The sequence below is a fragment of the Equus quagga genome, chromosome 8, assembly GCF_021613505.1.
Source record: "Equus quagga isolate Etosha38 chromosome 8, UCLA_HA_Equagga_1.0, whole genome shotgun sequence".
Classification (NCBI taxonomy): domain Eukaryota; kingdom Metazoa; phylum Chordata; class Mammalia; order Perissodactyla; family Equidae; genus Equus; species Equus quagga.
In genome coordinates this window covers 118,868,859-118,887,039 of record NC_060274.1, presented here as the reverse complement: position 1 = coordinate 118,887,039, position 18,181 = coordinate 118,868,859, and the positions used below count along the sequence as shown (strand labels likewise).

The following is an 18,181-nucleotide window of genomic DNA, read 5'->3' as shown; positions in this document are numbered from 1 at the left end:
AGCTAAATAAAAACTTTAATACTTAGAGCAATTTCCAGGTTCACACACACACAAAAAATATTTACTCCTTAACATATTATTTATTTATGCTAAACACAGTTACCTTATTTCTTAAAGCTCTTATGTAGTTTTAAACCAGTACTACATAATGAAATAGCTACATGATAAATCATGAATTGTGTCAGGACAGAGCCAAAATGACAAAAATAGTCAATTAAATAGTGAAAGCTTTCAAAAAAGATGCTGGAGAGCTTCCGAGTGGTTGCTTCCTGGAAGAATGTGGGCATTCACCTTGTTAAAGGGGACAATGAATTTAGAAAAGAAAGACTTTCCTTAGCCTCACCTTTAGATAAAAATATTGTACTCTTATACAAGAATCCACCTTTAAAAATGCAAATACATTTACATGTAAAAATGTAAGCAGAACCTAAAACTGCTCTAAAAGTAGTTTATTAGTTTTTTTAAATGTACATATCTCTTAGAAGTAGGAACTCAAAATGAATGATTATAGCTTAAACAGCCATATATTTCTTCATTAGAATGAGCAAGTTACTAACTTACTAGGTCTCTAAAGGCATAGGGCTTAGAACAGTTAAATTATGGCAGGCAGGAGAGGTACAGGCACCTTTGGGAAGAGAGGGAGAGCAAAGTAGAGAATGTTCTCAACCTAGCCTATGGTTCAACAAAAACAGCAGCTTTATTTCTTTCATCCAGTGCTTACTATGAAATGGAAATAATGCTAACACTTCTTGGCATTATCTCATTTAATCCTAAAGGCATCTATTCCATATGGTAATTTTATAATGTGTGTGATATTACTTTTCCCATTTTACAGATGAATAAGCCGAGGATTTACGAAGTTAACTCTCACAGTATCATGGAGCAGCAAAGAGTATAAAGACCTGGTCCTTCAAACTCTGAAGCCCAGATTTCTCTGCTAGCTTCTGCCATAGGTCACCACTGACTATTCAGTTATCTTGGGTGTTTTGACTGTGTTATTAGGACCCGTCCATTTGTTGGTATTAAACAAGAATGATCAATAGGCATTATGACTGGTATGTTTATAGGGGAGGCAAGTGGTTCCAACAAAGCCAGGCAAATATGATTCAATTCGGCAGAGGACTGAAGCCAATTTAGACAATCTATAGGTAAATATCTTAAACTGCTGAATTACAAAGAAATAAGCCGTCACTATCTGTGAAACCACACTCACTGCCTCCCAAGAAATGGTGAGAGAAATTTATTTCAGAGCCCCTGTGGTTTACTTCAGACAATATTAACCTTATAACTTACAAGCTGGTCCAAACTATTCTTTTTGTGGTTGTTCTTGTTATCTTAACGTCTTCTGATTCAGATCTTATAGGATCCAATCTAATATGTATTTATTAATTTACTCATCCTCAGAAAAGACAAAAAGAATTTTTCTGGTCATTAGGGAGAAAATAAAAAGTATCAATCTTTTTTCAATTCTTACTATTTTTTTAAAATAACTAAAAAGTCTAAATGATTTATTCTAAAAGCCATCGAGGTCTTTTTATTCACCTTTCCAACTGATTTGCATCTAACTAATACTGTAAAAAAATTGTTTTGCTCACTGTAGTTTTTTAATATTCATAGACTTTTTTTTTTTTTGAGGAAGATTAGTCCTGAGCTAACTGCTGCCAATCCTCCTCTTTTTTTTCCGAGGAAGACTGGCCCTGAGCTAACATCCATACCCATCCTCCTCCACTTTATACGTGGGATGCCTACCACAGCATGGTGTGCCAAGCAGTGACATGTCCGCACCCGGGATCTGAACCGGCAAACCCCGGGCTGCCAAAGCGGAATGTACGCACTTAACCTCTGCGCCACCAGGCCAGCCCCCTGCAGACTTTATTTTTTAGAGCAGTTTTTAGGTACACAGTAAAAATGAGCAGAAAGCACAAAGAGGTCCCACATACCCCCTGCCCTGCTACACACACACACACACACACACACACACACACACACACACACACAGCCTCCCCCACTTTCAACATCCCACATCAGTGTGGTACATTTGTTACACTAAATGAATATGGACACATCATTACCAACTAAAGTCTCAACTATTCTTCACACCTTAATTCCTACAATTCCTCACATGACTGTTCCAGCCCAGCCAGAGCAGTTTACTGACTGTCCTATAACAGAGCAACAGACACAACTGGTCACTCCTGTCTCCAGGCCCCTGGCCCTGGGCCACTTCCTCAGTTGGGAAGATTGTGTGTTCTCCCTCTGCCTACCTTCAAGACCTAGGCTCACTCCTTTTGGAAAGAATGTTTCTGACCTCACAAGTCCACAGTGCTCGTGGCCATCTCCGAACATCTGGTAATAGACACGGCCTAATAATTTACATCATAGCAGCAGGAGTTGCTCCCAAGGAGGCAGATAAGACTTGTTTGAGAGTGTTAATTCTGGAATGATTATTAAACTTCAATTAGACAAGTTTGCTAAGCATCAGTTAGCTTTACAGTTATATCTCACTAACCATTATTTCTGCGTTACAAATGAATCTTATTGCTAGAAGAGAATGGAACCTAGTTCTTCCAATTCCATACAATCCAACCAGCTGCCTGATATTCTGTGATTTTTTTTCCCTTAGACAAACTGATTATGTAACAAATCACACACTGAACTACCCTTTGCAAGCTGCAGGATTGAGAAAGACGGTTGCCTTCTTCACTTGTGCATTGGGAGGGATGAGTTGATTGCCAAACACCTAAAAAGGAAAAAAGAAATGTTGTAACTAAATGTCCTTTTATCCAGTTATTGATCACATATATTCTTTCATTCTAAAAGAATTTACTTCCAGTAGATATGCTATTTACTCTGGGGAAAAAAAATATTATTTCATATTGACAATAACACCATAAACAACAACAAAAGTGTACCATTATTTATACAATAAGTAAGACAATAAGCTGAATTTTGTATTATAATAAAAGATCCTGCTTCGCCTACTAGAGGTGAGTAACTTTTCTTTTCTCTATAAACATGGCTAGGTTAATAGAAACACAGAGCCAATGAGGCCACAGCCCAGCAGAAGGGAAATTTAATCCATTTGTCTTCAGTTTTCAGAGTATAATCTTTTTCTCCTCTTTATTACTAAAGCTTACTCATAAAGAACCTTATGCTACCAATTAATTTTCATATCTTTATACATATAAAAATAAACCTAATACTCTGCCTCCTCTTCTTTGCAACCTTGTATAACTAAATAGCATCAACTGGCACAAGAAATGTCATTACTACTAACTAAGCACCTAGTATTTGCCACTTTCGCACACATTATTTTTAGTGCTCAAAAACCTAGGAGGTATTAAATATTCTCATTTTAATAGATTAGAAAATCAAGATTCAGAAAGATTAAGTCACTCAAAGTCACACAGTTAATAAATTACAAGCCTAAAATTTACATCTAACTCCAAAACCCAAACCTCTTCTACTCCATCAGCTCTAAAGAGCATACAATGGATGAGGCAGAATGAAGAGGCACAGAGGACTAGATGTGAGTCAAAATTGGAACTTTTGGGACCTATTGCTATATAACATATGGATGAGAGAAGATGATCAACAAAAAGAATGAGAGCAGGAAAGCACCAAAAAGGGCTAAATTTCAAGTCTTAGATGGTGGGGAGAAAGTCTGGGCCAAGAAGGCAGAATTCAAGTACAGAAGTACAAAGTAAAGAGAGGAGAAAAATGAAAGTTATAGCAAGATTTTTCTTAAATAACTGACTCTAAATCCACAATCTCCCTGACAGTCCCTTGGGGATCCTTTCTCTCCACTCTCTATTTCTTGCTTTAAAAAAATAAACTTGTTCCAAAGACTTGAGAAAGATATACTGTTTCTTTGTAAAAAGCTTCTGGTACATTATAAATTTCTACTCTGTTTTCACTCTTACTGAATTAGACCTTAACATTTTGCTGCCAAATCTCCAAATATTATAATTTGTTCTTTTTCCATCCATGCTATTTCTGGAATGTAGTCAGAAGTTATTTAATTAAGCAGGTTCTCTGGCCTACCAGGTTCCAGATCTACAGTTTCAGATTGTCCTCCTCATCCTGGTTCCTTAGTCTCTAGAATTCTTACCTACTTGCAACTCAAGTCTCATGTTTACAGTGGGTTAAGGAGTTTATGTAAGACTATAGTGAGTTCAGTTATGTGAGATTAAAAAAATCATATTCTTTCAAGAATTTAGGCTGTAAAGGGAAGGACAAAAACAGGAAAAGAAACTAAGGGAAGCTATAAGGATGAATTCACTTCCTTTCGTCACATGAAGAAGCTAAACGTGTGCTGGGAAGCGGAGAACTAGAACGCTGGGAAGAGGTACATATATGAGAGGGAGGACACAACTAGAGGAACATGGTCTCTGAAGAAGTAAGAGGAGATGGAACTTGGAACAGAGGTGGAGGCATTTACCTTAAATAAGAAAGAGAGGCCCCTAAAACCCCTCTTCCTTAAAGAGAGAAAGAAAGGCTTCTCCTCCCAAGAGAATTTTCCAGTTACCAATGGAAAATTAGCTTGGGGTGGAAATCACCTCAAATTTAATATTAAAGTTTATTTGAATTGATTTCCAAAACCACTTAGAGCCATATGAGATAAAACAAATAAAAAAGTAACAAATTCTTAAAACGCAGATTTACAGAGGAATTTATTAAGACTATTGTCATTGTCACCCAGGAAAAGATTTCAGAAACAAACATGAGGTTTGCCACCCTACTCTCCTACTAAACACATCATACCTTTGTCATTTTTTACTTCACATGTTTCTTTTTTGGTTATTTCTGATATTATAAGCTTAAATTATATATAACGAAAAGGCAACTCAGTCATGAAAATTCATCTGCAAGCTATAATGTACAAATCTGGAGGGGAAGGAAGAACAAAAATGTGACAAACTTGAAAGGATTCACAATTCAACTATAACTAACACACTCAGATGTATGAATATTTAAGTGCAGTATCATGGGACTGGGATAACAATGTACATGGTATGAATCAGTTGGGCTAAGGAGACAGGCTTTAAAAATATGAATCAACAGTTTTAAGAAGATTTGACTTTGAGCGGTAACACCTGCTCTGAACTGATATCTTTGGGGATTACTTGGATCGGGAATGATAATTTGGATTGGGGACAACCACAGCCACGAACAAATTCCCAGGGCTCCAACCAGTCCGCTTCTGTGTTCTTAGGACTAATCCAGAAGTAAACAAGTCGAAAAGGGTGGGCGTTAGCGCTGCTCTTCACCAGATGGTTAGCTTCCTCGAGTTCTATTCAGAGCTGGCTCTCAGCCTGATTCATCCGAATAGGAGAAAAAATAGCCAAACAGCACTGATGCAAGGCACTGTGCAGGACCCTGGACAAGCCTGAGTTTTCTGCACAATGGAGATAAGGTGGGTTTTAATTCTATCACAGTAAATGGCATTACCTGAGCTTCTTCACAGGCTGCTCTCCTTAGGAGGTTATCACTATTAAAGTAAACAAGAGAGAACGAATATTAGCTTTAATACGTAGGTTGAGATCCAAACAAATAAAATTTGTTTCCTTTTTTGAAAATATGTTTAACTCCTCCCTATAAAATACCAAAGTGAAAGTTTCTTAAAAATCTGTAGCAAATCATGGGCGTATTTGAAAAATATTTTCCCTGAATGAAATCCGGTGTTAAGTGTTTCCATATCATGGTAGGCAGAATAACACCCACTCCCTCTAAGATGGCCACAGCCTAATCCTCAGAACCTGAGATTATGTTACCTTACTTGACAAAAGGGATTTTACAGAGGTGATTAACGTAAAACGTGCTCATGTGTTTATGCCATTTATACCAAAGGAGTACTTTAAATGGCTAATTGCCGACCTGGCTCCAGAATTTTCTCCTCTTACGAGTCAAATCTAACACATGTTGCTAGCACTGCTAAGATCATGATTTCAACTTGGTTAACAACAGTTAAGAGAACTAATACCCAGAAAGGATGAGCAATACACAATTTATAGCAAAGAATTAAAAGGAGAAAAGGGTTATTTCACTTAAATTCTCTTTCTAGACCTTTTTCATAACATCGAAGACCTTGAATTTTGCATTTTTACAGTAATTCAAATCTAATTTTGATATTTAAGGTTGAACTAAAAGAAATCAAACAACCTTTTGCTTTTTGCCATAGTTGCAGTCAAAGGCTGCTCAATGATTTTCTTCCACAGCCAGGCTGGAGAACAACCCCTAGATTTCACAGAGCAGTCAGCTTCAGTAAGAAAGCACTATCCAAGGGGAAGCACCAGTGCTGCCCATCTGAAACCTCAGACAACGTTCCATTAAAATAATGACGCCAGTACCTCAAAAGCACATGCTGTCCTATAACAAAGATTTTAGCAGGACCAACCCCTTGTGAAGTCTGGCCCACAAGCTGCCTTTACTGCCAGGGTCAGTCCCCCCTTGTTTGAGCGACACTGCACCACTATGACCCTGTTGCAAAAGGGAGCTGTACAAGCTTCTCTCCCCTCCCCCACCCAAGAGTCACAAATATTCATGTTTTGCTCTTCTCCCACATGTCTCTCCATCAATTGCTCTCAGTGAATCATATCAACAAATATGTGTATATATATATACACACACACACACAAGATGAGGTAAACTGAGGACACAAACTAGTAAAATATTTAAAAATAATTAACACGTCAATAACCCTTTATAGTTGACTTGATTACCTCACAGTCATGACCTTCTATACAATGATGAAGTAAAATACTGAATCTTCAGTAATCACTGGATCACGAAACAAAACTAGGTTCCTTGTAGTAATCTGGGCATTGTCACTGGATCCCCGGTACTGGGCTAATCCTCAATCCAGCTTCCACACTACCCTGAGGGTACCGCTTCCAGCCTCACATGACTGTGCTCCTCCAAACTCACTTGCTTTAATTTTTTTTCCTAGTAGATGAAATAACCTGTGTCTCCGATCTCTTATCCTACGAACCCAGCCTGTGGAGCCTCCTTTGGGTCATGAGTAGACACCATCTTCCTTACTGCATTTCAGCCACACTGATTCCTATGGACCCAGCTGAAAAGAGAATAGCCCCAACTATATAGAAGAATATGGGTATTCTTGGATCATTTTTTCCTAAATTCTTTTTTGCTAGAAGTAAAATTTTGATGGTTAACTTGTGATTAAGTACATCATTAAAGAGCTCAGCTCTCTTGAGCTTACTAATCCTGCTTGATTCATCAGAGTGCTATTCAAAATCAAAAGATTTCTTGATAGTTAATTCCTTGGATCTTAACGTACCAAATGGAATATGCTGTCAACGCCACCTATGAGAAAGCCAGACTATGTACCAATTTAGATACTACAAAAGAAAATCTCATGATAATCACACTTAATTTTTTTAAATATCAAAAATGCTATTAATCATCTTGATCTTGCTCTCTGAACCAAGCCATTTCTAAAAATCAAACATGTCCTCAAAAAAAAGGATTGCTCCCATTGATATATTCTAATAGTCTAGAGCAAGCTCTGAAAACTATTTCAAAAAAGAAATTCCAAAAAATGTTTCAGTAATGGCAGCATTATTTCTTATAATTTCTCATTCGCTTATTGGAGTAAGAGAAAAAATAGCTTAAATTTCATAGAGCAACTACCATGTGCCAGACACTATGGCAGCTGTTTTCATAAACCTTTAAACTTTTTAACACCTTGCAAGGCAGGCATTATATTCTCATTTTACAGATGAGGAAGTTGAGGCTCAGAGAAGGAAACTGACTTGCCAAGGTCACTAAGTGGGTGAGCTGGAATTCAAACCCATGCCAACCCGACACTAAAGCAAATGCTTTAATGCTTTTTCTTCCTAACTGCAGACAATACTGAATGGGCAATACTCATGCAGATGTATGCTTTACAGCACACTTATTAAATTAATCACAAATTCCTAGTCTCTTCTAATATAACTTTCTTCTTTTTATTTTTTATTTTATTTTTTTAAGATTTTATTTTTCCTTTTTCTCCCAAAGCCCCCCAGTACATGGTTGTGTATTTTTAGTTGTGGGTCCTTCTAGTTGTGGCGTGTGGGACGCCGCCCCATCATGGCTTGACGAGTGGTGCCATGTTCGCGCCCAGGATCCAAACTGGCAAAACCCTGGGCCGCCAAAGCAGAGCACGCGAACTTAACCACTCGGCCACAGGGCCGGCCCCCTAATATAACTTTTAAAATTTACCTTCACATAATGTTTTTATAAGTTCAGGTGCGAAAAGCTCCCAAAAGTAGTTGGTGAAACAAACTCTTTTAACACAAAATGTCAGGTATGGTACAATGAACAAGATTTGGTCCTGACCCGAAGCTGCTTAGGATCAAGAGGCAAAGAACAGCTCCTGGTAAATATCGGTGATATAGTAAAAGACGTGTCTCTAGATAAACAGTATGCCAGGCACTGTGCTACGTGTCTGGGATATACTGGGAACCTCATGAGGTTCACAGTTTAGAAGGGAAGAAACACGATTCAACAGGCAATCATCATATGATTTGACTTTCACGTGCTCCCTAAAACAGGCACAAAATAGGGTATCTAACCTAGCCTCAAGGGAATTAGAGAAGGCTTTTTTACCAGAAGTGACAGTGAAGTTGAGATCTAGGGGATTATAAATAAAAAGTAGCCAGGAAAAAATAGGGAGGAGAATGTAGGCAAAGGAAACAGCATGTTAAAAGCCTCAAGTGCTAGAACATGACCAAGATAGGAAACGGCAAGTAGCTCAGGACAGCTGGAGGCAGCATGCCATGGTGGGGAGCAGCGAAAGAGGAGGCTCAGGAGTGAGGTACAGGCCAGATCACCAAGGGCCTTTTAAGCTATTTAAGGAATGTGGATTTTATCCTATGGGCCATAAGAAGCCATTACGGGGTTTTAAGAAGAGAAGTGATGTGATCAGATTTACACTGTAGAAAGATCATTCCGCTTGCAGTGTGAAGAAGGCAAAGGTCAAAGGGAAGCCTGAATCCAGGGACACCAGGAGGCTCTTCAGGAATACAGGTCACTGAGGATGACAACTGGAACCAAGATGGTGCAATGCGGACTGAGAGGACATATTCAGCAGACATTTAGGAGGTAAACTTAGCGGCTGGCTTGTGGGGATTAAAGGGAAGGGAGGGGTCAAAGATGGTGCCCACATTTCTGCCCTGAGCCATCCAGCGGAAGGTGCTACCATTCACAGAGATGGAATGCAGCAGAAAGTACAGGTTTAGGAGGGAGGAAGCTGCGTTTAGTTTTGGATGTGTCGATCTGAGATAGTAGTGAGAGTCCAGGTGGAAGTGTCCAGGGTGCAGCTGGAAACACGTGTCTGGAATTCCAGACAGTGATCTTGACTAAAGATAAATGGTAACAGACGGGATGCGAATGGATAAGATTACCTATATGAGCAGGTGAGAAGTAGAAGCAGCAGGAAGAGACACCATGAGCACTGGGACAGTTGACAGGGAACACCAAATCAATCTCAAGTAAAGTGAGACTGCACCCCATTTGAAAGCCAAAGGAAAGATGTGGTGGATAGAGGAAAAATGTTCTCTCCCATAGTGCCCTTGATACTGCCTCTATTCTTGGCAAACTGTCTGTTTTGCTGTTCCTAAAAGACACAATGAACTTTACCCCTCCAAGGATCTGATCATTTTATCCCCTTTCACCTTAAAAAAACAGAAGGCCAAACACAATACCATCCACCCCCTTACTCCACCACACACAAAACCGTCTTATCTTTCTTGTCTTATCTTTCTTCCTTGATTATAAATATCTGGAAGTCACAGATAATTCACCCTTTTCTCTTCCACAGCACACAGCACAGACTCAAGCAGATGAAAGGTACTAAATAAATACCTGTTTAATAAATAAGTGACAAATGTTTGAACAGGAGAGATTGACTCACTGTGCTCAGGCAGGCAGACTTTGTGCTGTAGGAAAAACTTAAGGTTATTCTCCGTATGAGTATTCGGCATTCTTAAACCAACAGATCATCTGGGATGGTTCTTCAGTGTGATTATCACCAAAGGGCAAGAGGAGGGATCACTGTGATGCAGTACTGGAGAAAACGACAAACTTAGCGCAGTCGTGGGCACTTTACCAGATCAAGAAGAGCCAAGGGTCTGTGTGTGTGTGTTTGGGGGAGGGTAATGGTCTAGTATCCTCTAGAAAGACTAAGTGAGGAATTCTTTTCGGTAAACCAGGAAGCATCACAAGAATTGCTCCAGTGGCTGAGTCTGCTATCAGAGAAATTCCAGATTGCCAATGTGTCAAGAATCTGAATGTGAACTGAAGACCCTGTTATCAAAAAAAACAAAACAAGTACCGTACATAAATTCAAAGCCCATGCTCCTTCTACTACATCATGCTGTCTCCTGAGAGAACTGAAGTTTAAGGCAATTTAAAAGAGGTGCTACAAAATGTAGTCATATTAGAAAGGGTCCCTGAAGATCTGCTCAGTACTAAAATGCAGGTTCTTTCACAGAAAAAATTAGAAGCTTCTGGATTAGAAAATGAAAAAATCTGCTGATGTCACTCTGCCGGAGGCTTTAAAAGAATATGAACATGCCTGCTACCACAGGAAACGGGATGCTCTCAATTTATTGTGAGTCATAAACGTTGTATTTATTACTTTAGGACTGCAAAATAAGATAAGTTGTTACTTCAATAACAACTTTACATGAAGAGAAAAATCACATTGATCCATCCTATTTCCCAAAAAAGACATTTCCCACTATAGTCTAGAGGCAAATTGTACAGCAATTTCTACCACCAGTTTTTCCCTTGGTGCATGCAAACATAGTTTTTGCTTTACACAAAACAGATTTCAAGTTTAGATGCTCATAACAACTACTTCAACTTACCCAAGCTTTCCAGAACAATTAATCATTCTATTGCCAGTGGCAGTGCCCACTGGTTGTCCATGTAACAGCAGGGATGGAGTGGAAATAGAAGCAAAGATGAAAATGAACCTCAGAGAAGTGGTTCTCTCATGCGCAGAATGGGAGAGCTTTTTCAAACTACACATCGCCCTGCCAATACCCTCAACTCCCCACCCAAACAGATAATGGCAGCTGCAGCGAGCCTTGGTCATACATGGGAATTCAGACCATTTCTGCCCAAGACAAAGACATGCGACTGAGCAGGAGGGAATGCAGCCCCCTGAGGAAGAATGCTTGATCTTCCAGACCTAAAGAATGTTCACCTGGATAGAAGAAAGTGGGTAGTGTGATAGGTTAGAAACTCCAAGAGAACAATGAAAATGTTAATGATTTTTATAAGGATTTTAGGGCCTTTTGATCTGGTCTTTCCAATTAGCCAAAGGATGACAAGTTTTCTTGTTCTCCAGACCTCCCCATGATGTGCTACCTGCTACTTAAGAAATTTTATCTTCTTATCTCCCAAGTACAATGATATAAAGAAGTTCTCTAATGTTATAAAATTATAAAGGGTCAGGAAGAAATTCTATTGGTAACCATATATTAAGTGGTGACTATCTTCATTTCATTTCAGTGCATAAAAGAGGACAGAAAAGGAGCCACACAGGCAATTACTGCCATTAAAACTCCATCCTCTGTGTTGCTGATGGGGAAAAGTTTAGCAAAAGAAAAACAAAGTTCAAGTCTACTACCAAATGTAAAGGATAAGTGTATGGCACCGCTTCCTTCTGGCCTAGTAAAGTATTCCAGACTTGCGTTCAAGAATTCTGAGGTCAAATAGTACCTCTGGAAGGATTTCCTTACTTGGTGGTAACATATTTAACAATGCAAGGATCAACACTTTTAATAATAATATAAAGCAAGCCAAGAGCACTTTCCCAAGACTATTTGCTAAGAAGTGAAGGAAGAGAGAGAGGGAGGAAGGAGAAAGGGGGGAAGGAAGGAATTCCAGAGTTAGCAAGAATGAACAATTCAGCACTGAAATTAAAAATCTAGTGAAAATAGCTACACTGAGGAACGAGCCAGTACAAAAAGGTTGCAGTATCTCATGAATCAATAAAGTCAATCCTCCCAGCAGGCCTTTGCCAAAATATGTTCTACCCCATTTAACACAGAAGATGGGTGATTTACCCCAGAGATGAAAATTTACCCACTATTTAACCAAAGCTTCCTGAAGATTTACAGCAATTTTCAGGTCTACAATCCCTGTTTTTACTATCTTTGTTTATTTCTTTGTCAAAGTCTAAAAGCCCTACAGCAGCCAGGCAAATAAAATGCCTTTATCAAAGGCATCCCAGCCTAAATTCTGTTTCCAAATAATCTAAATTTTAAGGTTGGATGAGTTCTTAGAATTTATCTAGCCCAATGCTTTTCAATCTCTCCCCACACACCCTGATCCCCATCAACCAAATGATGTAACAATATTCCATTAGTAACAAAGTTCACTATAGTGATTTGGGCAAAGAGATGCCACACACATAGCATATGTAGTTCCAACCCCACGTCTCTAAGCCCCAAGTGATTCTGGTACGTTCACTTAAGCATGGTACTCTTCCACAATGCCATCTCCTTTGAGCTCCTGAAAAGTAACTAATTGATCTAGTCTGAGAAAACTTTCTGCCTGTGGATTAGCCCACCGTTAGTCAGAAGTTACTAAAACTTGAACTAGCACTAGAACTTGAGTCTTCTGTTTCTCAACATGGCATTTCTCCTCTCAATACGCTATCTCTGTTTTGTTCTCTAAGGGCATCCTCAAATGACACTGTGATCAATAAAGCTCTGTCCACTGTTTAATCATACACACAGGCAAATGCCACCACTTATGGTCACCTCAATGCATGATCTACCACTACAGTGACATACTTTTTTCTTTCTTGCAAATGGGCTTATTAGGACAAAGCCCAACTAAATCTCACCCTGCTCTTAATTCTGATTCAAGAACACTTACTGGCCAGACACAGAGCCCGTCTCTGTCCCCAGTGGGAAGGCCCCACCTACAGCAATAGCCTCGGCGGCAGTGAAGCTCCGGGTGGGCGCCTATTCTTTCTCATTCCCTGAAGTACAGAAATCCAAAAACCTCCTTCTCCCAATCTTCTCAGCTGGCAGCCATTGTAGTCTACACTTCTGTGTAAGTGCTTCGGTGGGACAAGCCACTACTTGTAGATATTTCAGGTACCTTCTAATTTCTCAGCTTTTCTCTACACAATTTGTTCCTCCTCCACTTCAGGATAGGAAACGACTTAATAAAAATAGCATCACCTGACAGGTCCTCTCACATAACTACGCTAGTCATTCTGGTCTGTTCTATGGAACTTCTCACCAAGCAGAGAGATGGAAATGGGTTCTGCAGTTTATTCCCTCATTCTATTGACAAGAGAAATGAAAATGGGGGAAGCCTTTATCTTCATATCTCACTCTTTTTCTCCTTTTAGAACATGAAATTACTCTATTTTCACCCTCTTATTCTAGCCTCAGCTTTCCACTAATATCAGTTTCTGTTCCTCCTCCGCTGTCCTAATACCCACAGGAGCTGAGATCTGTGGACTGTCCCAGGCTGGCTGCTGTTCATGCCCAAGTCCAGAACGTACCCCCATCAGGTAATGCTTTGGCTGCCACTAAAGGGCATCAATGCTTGAGCTGCTACCACCAGCCACTTTTTTAATGATTTCTACCCGTACCTAATTCTCATAAGTATTCTACAGACATTCATTTACTTCTTCAACTCTCTGCTCTTTTTTCTATCCATTCATTTCCACCCAACAACCCAATTTAAACATTCTATGCCAAATACTTTTCTTCCACATACTGTATAACATTAACTTCACTAGGCAACCAAAATACTAGTTCTTTCTGTTCTACCAACCATTACACATTTGCATATACAATTACAAACAAACATATATTGAGTATCAATTATAGACAAGGTACTTGAATCTATTTACATAGAAAAAGAGAAGACAGAAAACAGATTACACAGAGATTATGACAGCTATTCAAGAAGAAAGGGTAGGAAGAGACAGTCCCTTCCTATCTCCGTCCTGCCCAACAAGTTGGTCTCTATAAATAGCATACATAAAGTGGCATTTACTTTGGGCTCCAGGATACAGGGAAGATCTGGACAATTTCTGACCTATACACTCATAAATTAGTAGCTACTACTGCCATACGTGTGCTGTTTTGCAACACGAAATATTCGAGATGTCAGTTAGTACCTAAAGAGGGGTTAGTTGTGGTATCAGCTATGATTATTCTCTCTGCAATGCTCAGAGCAGCTAAAACCACCAATATAAATATCCCTAAAAATTATGTAAAATCAATAAAACAAAATATAACTTAAATATACCTCCTGCCCTTCCATCTCAGTCCCCCCACCCTGCCAATAAACACATGGGGAGGAAGAAAATAAATACTACTAATTTTTTTAAAAAAAGAAATCTGTTCTCTACATAATCTGACAAAAGAGTTGAAAGGAAAAGGAATATAATTAAACTTCACTGCACTTAAAAAAAAGAAAAAGGTTCCCTTATTCCCTATCAAATATGGGCTGACAGGCACGTTATTTAATTGCCCATAAATGAGCTTCTTTAAATAGCACCTATTAATACCCCAATTTTCAGCATTACCCTGTGCAGAGAGAGAGAGAGAGAGAGAGAGAGAGAGAGGAACCTTGAAATGCTTAAAAAGCAAAACAAACTGCTTTCTTAGGACTGCAATCTGGAACAGGGAAAAGCCCTCATCACCTTCCGCTGCTGCGGACCCAGCCAGGCCCCAGACCCCTGACATCAAAGCTAATCTAAGCTGATGTCAAGGTCCAACATCTGCTCACCCAGAACCCAGAGATGCTGAAAAGTGAAGCACAAGACGCTACTGCAACATAATCTGCACCAAAAGAAAAAAGACAGGTCTAGTCACGTGTGGCTTATGCACAATTTACCCTTGGAATCTAACACATGTCCCCCTGGATATCCTGTCAGGGTCTCAAACTCAACATATCTAAAAGGGAATATAATGCCTGCTCCTTAAACTAACTCTCCCTGGCAACTTTCCTCTTTCTGTATCACCAATTTTCCTAGTCCTGAAGCCAAAAAATGATTTCTCCTACCTTCTCCTTCAGCCAAATGCCCCATCAGTTGCCCCGTAATAATAACACTTACCGAGGGGGAATGATGAGGCAGCACAGTACCAGGCTTGACATGCATCGTCTCCTTTACTCCTTACAACTAACCTGGTAAACAGATCTCATTTTCCCCATTACCCCAGTAAGGAAACTGAGGCACAGACGTTATGTTGATTAAGTAACTTGATAAAGGTCACTAGCTAATAAGAAGCAACATCCAAACCAAAAGTCTGCTGCCTACAGCGACAAATGCTCAGGTATATAATTCACACCATCACGACCTCATATCCGCCCTCTGACCTTTCCACTCCTAATGCCACACACTGGTTCTGGCCTTTCTGACCTTCCACGTGAACTACTGAAATGCCCTCTTGGCCTGCACAGCTCTCTCCTTCCAATGTCTCTTGCACGGGGGTGCCGAATTAAACTTCCGGAGTGCCACTTCGTTCATGAGAACAAACATTCTGCTCTCCGTAAACATCTTCACTGAGCCTTCACTGCTCACCAAATACTACAAACTGCCTAAAGCCAAAGACTTCCATAATCTGCCCTTTTCCCCCATTCTACTGAAAAAACGCAACTCTAGTGAAGTCATATTCTTTGCTGATCCCCCAAAATACACTGTGTATTTCCATCTTCTGCCTAGACTCAAGTCATTAATATCACCTGGAACACCGTCCGATTCACTCTGCAAGGCCCAAATAAAAAGACATCTTTGTTATGATGTTTTCTCTGATAAGGAAAGAAAAGCCAAAAGACGAGGAAAAGAAGCGCTATTTCTGTTGAGAGCTTTCTTTTTGCCGGCACTTTTCTAAGAAATTCTGCACGACAACCAATGAGATGGGTACTCTATGATCTCCAGTTTACAGACAGAAAACAGAAGCGCAGGGAGGTTAATTAACTACCTTATCTAGGGCCCCACAGCTGGTAAGTGTAAAGTCGACATTCAGAGCCACATAGCCGCTCCTCCTCTTAACCATGTTGCTCTAGTGAACTCTCAGATGTTGTGATCCTTAACTTTCTAACAGGTGGATCGGGCTCCTCACATCTGAATCCACTGATCAATCTCAATATCCCCTAAAGCAAGACAACCAGACACCATGAACTTCCTGATGTGATACAGTAAGAAGTCCATAACATGCCTATGAAGGATTCTTGCCAAAAAATTAAACCTGACTCTAATTATGCCTCCAGAGCAGTGCTTCTCAAACTTTACTGTGCACACTAATCCCCTGGGAAGCTGGTGAAAATGCAGCTTCTGACTCAGCAGGTCTGGGATGCGGCCCAAGATTCTGCATTTCTAACAAACTCCCAGGAGTGACCTGTGCTTCTGGACCGCAGTTCACACTTGAACAGCAAAGTTCTAGAATCTGGATCTAATCACCAGATTACAAGACACAGGCGCGCGAAAGGAACAGAATAAACAACTCATGGACAGGACCAGAATGAGGGGAGTGAGGCCCTGCCTCAAGTGCAAAATGTAAGGTAGTGCTAAACAACACAGTAATGCAGACAAATACTTTAAAAAACCAAAATGAATGCAAAAAATGCATGATGAACACAATACTACAATTTTAAATAAAGACACACTCTTATTACTGATTTTTCTTTCTGCCTCAGGCTCCAATATGGCTCTGCACAGCACTGAACCCTATAACGAAGTTATCTGCCAAATCTGGACTATGAAAAATTCTACAGGGCAAGTGAGACCGGCCTGGTTTCTAAAATAAATAAACACCATAAAAAAGAGGAAGGCATTATAGTTTATGAGGCTTAAGAGACAGACAGTAAATGCAGTGTATAAAACTTGCTTTGATATTGATTTGAACAAAACTATAAAACAGAGAATTTGGGGACAATAGGTGAAATATGAACACAGACTAGATATTCAATGACATGAGAGATTTTTAACTTTGTTAGGTTCATGATGGTGCCACTGTAATTTTTTTTAAGTCCCTACTTATTAAAGATAAGGTACCAAAGTATTTATGGGTAAAACCATATGAGATATAATATCTGGGATTTGCTTTAAAATATTCCAGAAGAAAAAAAGGAAAGGAGAAAGATGAAATGAGATTAGTAAAATGTTCATATTTGTTGAAACTGGGTTATAGTACATAGGGATTCACTATGCTATTTTAATTTTAATCTTTTTCCTTAGGCACCCTTAACATTTACTTTGTGCCACTCAAACTGGACATAGCACAGTGTCTTATACATCTATAGTAAAAGTAGCTGCTCTTAATATGTGCCAGGAGCTGTGATTATATCATTTAAGTGTCACAATAATGTTGTGAGTTATTGTATGAATGAATAAAAGTGAAGTTTATAGCAAGCTGGAATAACTTGCCCAAAGTCACACATCCAGCACGTCACAAAGGCAAGGCTCAAACCCAGATCCCACTGACTGGAAGCCCAAGTCTGAAGCACTACACTGTAACATCAACCTAATGCCATACAGACTTATGGCATGACACAACCTCAGCTTATCGTTCTTCATTCGTCACTTCTCCCATGCCACCTAAGACACAGGAGCCATGAGAGAGATTACAATGAGGGCTACCTGGTTTTGAATCATGGCTCTGACTCTTACTAGCTGCGTGACCTTGCACAAATTACTAAATCTTGCTGTCCCTCAGTTTCTGTATGAGGTGAGATTAATTTCTATTAATTTCACACTAGTATGAGATTGATAACCAACTCATAAACTTGTTAGGAAGGCAAAAGGAATTTAATAAATGTAAAGTACTTAGAATCGTGTCTGGCACATGACAAGAACAGATTGTTAGCTATTATTAATTATTACTAAGGTCTCAATAAAATTGAATGACACTGAACACATCCCTCAGGCCAAGTCATAACCATTTATTTTTACCTCTTCTAAGCAATTGTTTTTGACTCCAGAATTTGAAAGGTAGGTTCCTATCAATGCTCATGAAAGCCAACGGATAGTAACCAAGATTAATGTTCCCATGTGGGAAAAAACTCCAATCTTAATAAAAACCTAGGGACACACAGCCTACGACCACTGCTATAGTGTCACATTGGCTTTACACGTTTAATGTAGAGGGATTGACAGTGTTTATAGGATTTAAAAACCTCCAAGAAGGTA

At 39.4% G+C, this 18,181-nt stretch overlaps 1 protein-coding gene across 2 annotated transcripts in view; it reads right to left on the bottom strand.

Moving 5' to 3' along the window:
* The window catches only part of AGK (acylglycerol kinase), an 87,280-nt gene that overhangs the window by 54,672 nt on the left and 14,427 nt on the right, over positions 1–18,181 (bottom strand). For both annotated transcript variants that reach the window (XM_046670086.1, XM_046670085.1), the window contains 2 exons: positions 5,452–5,491; positions 2,661–2,740 (listed from right to left, as the gene is read on the bottom strand). In XM_046670086.1, the coding sequence (XP_046526042.1) occupies positions 2,661–2,740; positions 5,452–5,491 (120 nt within the window). The remainder of the gene's footprint in view (positions 1–2,660; positions 2,741–5,451; positions 5,492–18,181) is intronic.